This window comes from Zalophus californianus, chromosome 8 (genome assembly GCF_009762305.2).
Source record: "Zalophus californianus isolate mZalCal1 chromosome 8, mZalCal1.pri.v2, whole genome shotgun sequence".
Lineage (NCBI taxonomy): Eukaryota > Metazoa > Chordata > Mammalia > Carnivora > Otariidae > Zalophus > Zalophus californianus.
Genome location: NC_045602.1, coordinates 27,569,694 through 27,578,838, shown reverse-complemented (window position 1 = coordinate 27,578,838; position 9,145 = coordinate 27,569,694). Strand labels below are relative to the sequence as shown.

Here is a 9,145-nt window from a genome sequence, read left to right as displayed (position 1 = left end):
AAAACTTTAAACATGAAAGACTTTCTTAAAGGGGAATGATTTGAAAAATTGTTAAGCCTGTCCTGGAAGGTGTAGCTTTGTTATATGACAAATGCATCTTCCCTCATAGGAATCCCATCCACCTGTTTGAGACTATAAAGCCTTCTCTGCTCTATAGAATGGTACTGTGAGCCTGGTGCCTTCTAGGCATGGCATCTGTTTCTCCTATTCAGATTCTGGATGCCCCCAGTTAAGTGAAACTCAAGTATCACAAGGAGAGCCCTGTAACAAAAGCAGGCTGGTTTTAGATTTCACAAGATCTGGGTCAAAATTCATACATAGGCAATCTTGGCCAACTCAACTTCACTGATCCTGTTTCCTTCCTTTCATAAGAAAGGATGATTCCGTGGTACACTGGTGAAAGTGTAATCAGCAGCTGTTTGCCAATTTCTGTGGTGTAAATACTCTCACCATGGCTAATTTCCAGCCACCAATGTGGTTGGGACTAGACATGCACAGTTAGCTCTCATGAGCTGGTGACAGCCACCTCCAGCAACACGTCTCAATACTCAGGTTAAGGGTTGTTGGTTAAATGTGCAACATACAAAAAATAATTAGTTGTGGTCTAGTAGACCTTCAGTAAATAGCCATATCTACTGGATTACATGCTCAGAAAGTCAGTATTTCTTTGGGGCCCCTCCGGTGGAGGGCACTGAGGGGGGCTGGCCTTCCTGACAAAAAGTATCATGATTCCTGGAGCCCAGTGAGCACCTGTTGCCTAGTGAACAGGCGGTTATTTAGGGCAGCAATCTCCAACTTTATCATGTATCAGGATTTTCTGGAGGGCTTATTAAAACACAGATTGCTGTATGGCACCCACAGAGTTTCTGGTTCAGTGAGTCTGAGGTAGAGCTGAGAATCTGCATTTCTGACAAGTTTCCAGGTGATGCTGATGTTCCTGGTTGGTGACCACACTTGGAGAAACCCGGAGTTATGATAAAGAAGGCCAGAGGGGCTAAGGAGGAGTTCTCTCTCTCTCTCTCGGCATCTATCTCTGGCACTTTCTCAGAGTTCAGGGCTCCGTGGTCTTCTTCATGCCATTCTCTGCTGCTATAGCAAAACTGGTTATATTTCACAAAAATGAAGCATGTGGGCTTTCTCTGAAGATGAGACAAGATAAGTCAAATGATTTCATTTGTTGCTTTAAACACTGACTGCAGATTTGCTTGGAGGGCACTTGTAGCAATAAAGACATTATTTTCTTTACCACAAACAGCTTTCTGCCTAATAACGCACTAGGGACCACAGGTTGGGAGAAAGGACTGGGAGAGAATGGGTCCTGGTGAAGGGCCAGTGAAAGCCCAGATCCCCAGGCTGCGCTGACCAATACGGTAGTCCCTAGCCACACGTGGTGACCAATAGGGTAGTCACTAGCCACACGTGGCTATTTAAATTTAAAGAAAAGTAAAATTAGGAACTTGGGTCCTTAGTTAAACTAGCTACACTTCAAGTGTTCAATATCTGCTTGTGGCTACTGGCTATCACATTGGACCACTCAGATACAGAACCTTTCCATCATCACGGAAAGTTCTGTTGGACAGTGATGATCTATAGCACTGATGAAGAGAAGCATAGAAGGCTTTGGTGATGAGGGAAGGAGTGCTACTCTGCAGGAAGTGAGTTTCTGCCCCATCCATACCAGGCTGGGGAGACTTTAAGAGAGTATTATCTCCAAATTTTGATCCAATGTCCATAGATGCAAGAAGTCCCCAGGTTCCTGTCTCAGCCCCCAGCCCCTGCTTCCAGCCAAGTCATTTTGAAGCTAGAGGCTGAAAATCATGAATGGCAGTTGGACAGAAGGATTTGGCTGCTCTCTTTTTTTTTTTTTTTAAGATTTTGTTTATTTATTTGATAGAGACAGAGAGAGAGGGCGCAGAAGTAGGCAGAGCAGCAGGCAGAGGGAGAGGGAGAAGCAGGCTCTCCACTTTGAGCAGAGAGCTCAATCCCAGGGCTCGATCCCAGCACCCTGGGATCATGACCTGAGCTGAAGGTAGACACTTAACCCACTGAGCCACCCATGAGCCCTGGATTTGGCTGCTCTTATGGTCAACTCCTTATTTACCCTACAGCTTCTTAGTCTTCAAGCTAAATGTCATGGTCCTTGCTAGGAAAAGCAGGTTGGGTGCTCCCAGACTGAGGCTACTACTCTGTCCAGGAACAGCCTGCCCATCAGCTGAGCATGGTCGGATGGTGGTGGCTCCTGGCCTCTTCCCACTGAGTCACCACGGCTCAGGTGTACTCTGATGTCATGACCTCCTTTCTAGGTCCCTGTCTGTGCCTCAGGATCCTGTTCAAGGTTGGAGAATGAAATCTCAGGCACACTCCAGACTATGTGGGTCAGTGTGGCCATTCTTCTCCAAAAATGAAAACATGTTTCATGTTTTCAAGAAAACCTTGAACATTAAAGTCTTAACCTGTGAGTCTTGAATGACACTTAACTACCTGGTGTAGGTGAGGTCATTTTGTTCACATACCAATCTTCTCTCCCATCTACGTTCTAATACTTCTTACTCCGATTTTTTCTCCAAAATCCCCTGCCTTATTTTTCCCCAGAAGGTTTAGATGACTCCTGAATTTACACGTACATTTCCTAGTCGGTCCCTCCAATATCTTTTGTTTCTGATGCTCCGTTGCCGCAACTTCCTCCAGAAAATTATTTCAACAAACGGGCAAAAGTCGAGTCTCCAGATTGTGGGGATATGAGGAGTTTAAATCAAAGTGTATCCAAGGGAAGCCTCAGGTTTGGAGGCAAGCAGCTGAGAAGGGAATCAAGAAGAAGGGAGTCCAGACTAATTCTTCATCGTGGCCAAAGGAGCATGTACAAGAGTCAAGGTTTCAAAGTGTGGTTAGTGGCACAGAGCAACGAATAATCATTCCTCAGCTGCACACGATGAATTCTGGCTTATAAATATGATCTTATTTTGATCCCTTCTACACTCCTATGAGGTAGTAAGGGCAGGTGTCACTGTCCCTATCTTACAGATAAGGAACATTGCACAGAGAGTAAGAATTCACTAAGAATTCCTCTACACCCAGAACACTAAACTAGAATTTCTGGGGATAGGGTCGTCACTTTTTCAAGCTCCCCAAATCATATGCAGCCAAACAAACCAAACTGCTTGTTCAGAAAAGTGTGTCTGAAAATTTAATATGCACAGAAACCATCTGCAAGGTCTTGGTACAAAAGCCTGAGATTCTGCATTTCTCAATCTCTCTCAGGAAATACAACTGGTCTAAGGACCACACTCTGCGTGTGTCTGACTCCAGAAGATTTTCTCCAGAAAAATCCAGATACTTATAAAGATTTCAGGGAATTTTTTTTAATAAGATTTTATTTATTTGTCAGAGAGAGAGAGAGAGAGAGAGCACGCACAAGCGGGGGGAGCTGCAGGCAGAGGGAGAAGCAGGCTTCCTGCTGAGCAAGGAGCCCGACCCGGGACTCGATCCCAAGACCCTTGGAACATGACCTGAGTCGAAGGCAGATGCTTAACCAACTGAGCCGCCCAGGTATCCCAAATTTCAGTGAATTCTTATGTATGTGTATGTGTTGGGAGCGTGGGGCGTCAAGATAGATTATCAGTGTCCTATTGAATATTCTGTGTCTCGTCACGAGATAGCTCTAGTTATACTCAGAGTCACGATAAAAAGAAAAATCCTCTTCATAAATGATTTGGAAGATAATTTCTTCCTCCAGTGGTGGCCATCCCATACTCTCAAAGAGAGGGAAAAGTTGGTTAGAGGAATCTCATATTCCTGTGATGATTATGTTTTATCCGAAATGAAGGAACTCTTTCCCCTGAGGTGTCTTTTGTCTTATCGGACTGTGGTTTATTCCTGCACTTTGCAGATGATGTCTTCCCCTTAGAGTTTTCTCCTAATTATGATTCCCCATCCCTGTGACACTGATCAATGACAGCCAATGTTCTCTTCTTACCAAAGATTTGATCAATCACAGATGTGCCAGTACATAAAGTCATTCCTATTTGAAAGGTGAAGAGTGTGTTAGAATCATAATATTTTAATGCTGGTATTAGAACAATTCCTAAATCCATGGTTCTGGCTTGTCTGCACAAGGAGGAATGTAGAACACTGACATGCATGTTGTTTTCTTGCACTGTTGACCCGAATGAAATGTTCATGAACCTCATTTTTAAGCATATTGGATTTGTCATTTCTGCCAATATGATGACATTAAGATCCCCCAGGAAAATTCAAGTACATTTTAGAGTAAGAAAGTCCTTTGTGTGTAAAAATATTAAAGCTAAATTATGGTATTCTTTCGAACATAAAAGCAATTTTTTAGAGGACTGTGGATGAAATTGTATAAAACACCTCTGATATGTTTAAGGGCTTGGTTTGCTAGGTTTGTATTTAGTGCTCATTTTGACTAACAGGGCAGATTTCAAGAACATAACTTCAAATTACATAAGTTTCCATCAGATAGCCAGGTCTAGTGTTTCTGGAACAGAGTTTGATTTTTATGACAAAAGAAGAGAATGTTATTGTTGGCCTTTTAAGGTAAGCAGACTCATTCTATGGCTGGACTCTGACTCAGGCAGCTGGAAAATACATGTATTAGCATAAAAGATTATATAACCAGTGTAATGGTCAGAATGTGCTGCATTATGCACCTGTGTCTTCATGGCCAATGAATTAGAACCACTGGCACAGAATCCTAAACCTGTGGTTTTGAGGACAATAGGTATTGAAAGTAAAATTGCAGTAACTACTGGAAGGAGCTAAAAAGAACTGTACATTATTACAAAAAACAAAATGTTTTTGGGGAGATGTGTACAAAACTAGGTAAAAATAATGGGTAGACAGACATGGAAAGCATTGTGGAAATGCATTGAAAACAATCACGTCAGCTGGTCAGCAACATCCAAGTGCATATCCACTTCGTTGAGAGTCTTGGTGCTTTCAAACATCGTGATGATTCCAACTATGCTAACATTTGGAATATAATTCAAGACCTGCGCCAACAAGTCATTTTATTTAAAATGCTTGTGCTGAGTTTTGGGGATTTCAATGTAAGTTTCTCCTATATATAAACGTTGGTTGAAAATGTTGAGAGATCCATTTTATGATGTTTGAGTATTGTTTTAGATTTCTGTCGCTGCTTCAACCAATTATTGCAAGTTTAATGGCTTGCAATAACACACACTTGTCATCTCACAGTTCAACAGTTAGAAGCGGGTCCATGTTACTGGCTGGAAATCAAGGTGTCAAGAGAGTTGTGCTTTCTGGAGGCTCTAGGGGAGAATGGTACCTTCCCTCTTCCAGCTTCTAGAAGCTAGCCACATTCCATGGCTCATACCCTCTTGCCTCTTCTTCTGCCTTTAAGGTCAGCACAGCAGGGACATCTTTCTCACCTGCATCTCACACCTCCTCCCAGACTCTCCTTTTCTATCTCCCTCTTCCACACTTGTGATTACACTGGGCCTACCTGGATAACCTCCCTATTAAGGCAGCTGATTAGCAACCTTAATTTCCATTTGTCACATACAGCAACATATTCACAGGCTCTAGGGAAGACGACATGGACATCTTTGATAACCCATTATTCTTCCTGCTACAGGTATTAGAAACCAAAGTCCTGTATTTCGGGAAAACGTTACACGAGATTATCTGCTGGGTATCCTTATACATAGTTTCATTGCTTTTCTTTAAACTCAGAGGCTTTTATGAAGTAAAAAAATGGATCCCGAAACTCACTTTAACAACTGCATAACTACAGTTGGCTATTAAGCAGAGACTAGAACCTCGAAAGCAGTTTTCCCTGTTCCTGTGATATCCATCTGTGATCTGTACCTGCACCGTTTGCCAGGGCTGCATTAACGAAAGACCACAGACTGGGTGGCTTAAACACAAATTGATTTTCTTATAATTCAGAAGGCTAGCAGTTTGAGACGAAGGTACTGCAGGGCTGATTTCTTCCGAGGCCTCTTCGCTTGGCTTGGAGATGGCTGTCTTCTCCCTGGGTCTTCATATGCTCTTTCGTCTGTGTGTCTGTCTTCATCTCCTCTTCTTATAAGTATACCAGTCATATCAGGTTAGGGCCCACCCCAAAGACCTCATTTAACCTTAAGTACTCTTTAAAAACCCTGTCTCCAAATACAGTTACATTCTGAGGTCCTGGGGGGTTAGGACATCAACATATGAATTTGCGGGGGGGGGGGGGACACAATTCAGTCTCTAACAATATCTAACAGATTTAATAATTAACCTGTAAAAGACTTTACATTACTAGAGAACCACTTGTAAAAATAAATGAGAAAGGGGATACAACTTATACACAGATACTCACTGACAGTTACTCTCCGGTAGAATTTTTTTTTTCTAAAAAAATGGTGATTTATTTTGCTTTAACATACAATGGTAAATACGGTGGGATCATCAAGTTTTCCAAAAATTTTGCTGGGCTTACTTTACACAATTACAATACTAACGTAAGCTCATTAGTTCTTCCATTTCAATGCAGGAAAGGATCCAATTGATGCCTACTAGCAGCTTGGCTAAGAATGGACATTAAAATCAGACAATACACCGTAAATATAAAGTACTTTCCTCCAAATGTGTATAAAAGTTTTGAAACAAAAATCACGGCCTGCTCCACAGGACAGACAGTGTGGATTTTAAAAATGCTCCAGACCAGGAATAACATAACCCTGTGTAACAATACTTATAATACAGTTTAACAATATTTTATCAAAGACTTGTGCACTTGAGAATGAAAAAAAAAATCTGAAGAAAAACAGTAGCCAAGGAACTGCACAACCAAAAAATGAAAATTATATAAAATATTTCCACCACTATTTAAATGCCGAATTTAATCAAGCAATAGTAGAAACAAAACAAAACAAAAACATCATAATACAACCTTCTGTTTAAAATAACAGCACTGTTCCGCCTCTTTTCCACTGAATTTTACATATGAACAGACTATATATACTGGTTTTTCAGAGAAACGTCCATTTGGTCTGTCACACCAGTCAGGCTCACACTGGATCCTCTCACCCTCTTCCCGAGGACGCACAACTCCGCGATGTTTCCGTATTTCTGACATTCCGGGTTCGGTGCAATGTCTCAAGTATAATACATCTCTCTCTTCCCCTTTACACAGTGCAGAGTATACGGGCTTCGGTTATGTGGATTCTCTTTTACTCCAGGTCACTGTCTTTTTCTAAATTCAAGGCGGTATTCAACGGAGTGCAGTAGTTGGGCTTGTCAGAAGGTACATAGCCGGGCAGACATAGGCACTTGTAGGAGCCTTCAGTGTTGATGCACTTGGCATTCTTGCAGAGAGACATACGGGTGTTCAACTCATCACATTCGTTTACATCTGCAAGAAGCCAAACCATGCAGGTAAACAAGCTCTCCTATGACTCTGAGAGGAAATGTAACCTACAGCTTACCCCAGGCATCGAGGCATCCGGCCGGGACACAGTCTGGCGGTTCTCTGCTTTCCCCCCAGTAAACTGGATAGTCTTTCTCACTACTGTCTGTTGCAATCACACGCAAGATAAATACAACTTTCTAGGTCCGAGAGGTTCTAGAATTTTCTTCCCTGTTATTTAAAGCAACATGAACATTTGGCTGGCTTGACATTTTATAGTCAAAACTCAAGAAAGCTGGGAGAACTTTCCTACTTCTAAATTCCCTTCTGCAGGTACAGAAAAACCGTTCAGATTTGTCGACAGGAATACACCGAAGAAAGAACCAAACAAGTGAGTGGACAGCCCTCGGGGCAGCCTCTGGAAAGGCTCGAGTTACCTTCTTAGGTTTCTTTCCACAGAAAAGAAACGTACTCGCAACACCTGTAATAACCCAGGTTTACCTCTTTTCCAGACCCACCCACCAGACTGAAGTGGGGAAGGGGGGTTGCTGCCGGAGGGAGTAGAAGAGACACAGAAATAGGAAAAAAACCCGTAATTCAAGGGCCAGGCTCTAGAAGGCGGCACGGATCATACGAGGAAGAACAAATGCATGCTTACCAGTCTTTTAAAAATAAAAGGGATGGTCATGCGAGAGACAGAGAGGGACAGGGCGGTTTAGGAGGAACGTTCTCCAGAATGATTACCACCAGAGTTATGTTTTTTTCAGACATTTACACTCCCTATGCCAGTGTCAGGTACTGGGGGAAAACATTACTTGCTGCAGAGTCAAAAGCTGAATTTAGAAGAGTCAAACTGATTACCTGGAACATTCTGTCCTTTCTTCCCGACGTACCACTATATGAGCTCTTAAATGAGCTATCCGTGTTATTTTTTAAAATTGTGGTAAAATATACAAAACATAAAATCGGCCATTTTAGCCACTTTTAAGGGCATAGCGTAACGAAGATGCACACTGTGGTGCAACCATGACCACCGTCCCTCTCCAGAACTTCTCTCCTCTTCCCAAACCGATACTGCAGATCTATCTTAAATGTCCTCGACTATATGAGATCTGGCCACAGGAGATGTGAGGCAAGAATAATCTGCCATGGGACACACATCATCCTTACCAACACAGGTCATCTTGGCCATGTCCAAGTGATACCCGTCGAAGCAGTCACAGGTGTAACCTTCCTGCACCCTCACGCAACGGCCATTCTCACACCCATTGAGGATGCCACATTCTTCAGCCTGCAACTCCTCAAAGCTATTTAAAAAACCTGGAAAGGGGAAGAGAGGAGCCAGGTTAGAAATTTGCAGCCTCTGCGGCGCCTGGGTGGCTCAGTCAGTTGGGTGGCCAGCTCTTGATTTTTGGCTCATGTCACGATCTGAGGGTCGTGGAATCAAGCTCCACGTCGGGCTCCGTGCTCAGCAGGGTGTCTGCTTGAAGACTCTCTCCCTCTGCCCCTCCCCTCTGCTTGCACTCTCTCTCAAATAAAATAAATAAATCTTAAAAAAAAAAAAAAGACATTTGCAGGCTCTTACACCATCTTTTAAAACTATATATTAAGGTTATGGTTCATCATATATACATATTTCAGACACCTATTTCAGACGCCTTAAAGTTAGCAGTAAAATTTCAGGCTGAATATATCTGTACACTACATTAAGCACATGATATTAAAAACTTTGTATATATTGTGCATGAGCAGCCCCACATCTTGAATTCC

At 42.5% G+C, this 9,145-nt stretch overlaps 1 protein-coding gene across 9 annotated transcripts in view; it reads right to left on the bottom strand.

Annotated features, from left to right (window-relative positions):
• Positions 1-6,361: 6,361 nt before the first annotated feature.
• LTBP1 (latent transforming growth factor beta binding protein 1) overlaps positions 6,362-9,145 on the bottom strand; it is a 388,182-nt gene continuing 385,398 nt past the window's right edge. For 8 of the 9 annotated variants that reach the window (XM_027621430.2, XM_027621432.2, XM_027621434.2 and 5 more), the window contains 2 exons: positions 8,546-8,695; positions 6,362-7,381 (listed from right to left, as the gene is read on the bottom strand). In XM_027621430.2, coding sequence (XP_027477231.2) covers positions 7,200-7,381; positions 8,546-8,695 — 332 coding nt within the window. In that variant the 3' untranslated portion in view covers positions 6,362-7,199. The remainder of the gene's footprint in view (positions 7,382-8,545; positions 8,696-9,145) is intronic. The other variant, XM_027621433.2, reaches the window with a different exon arrangement.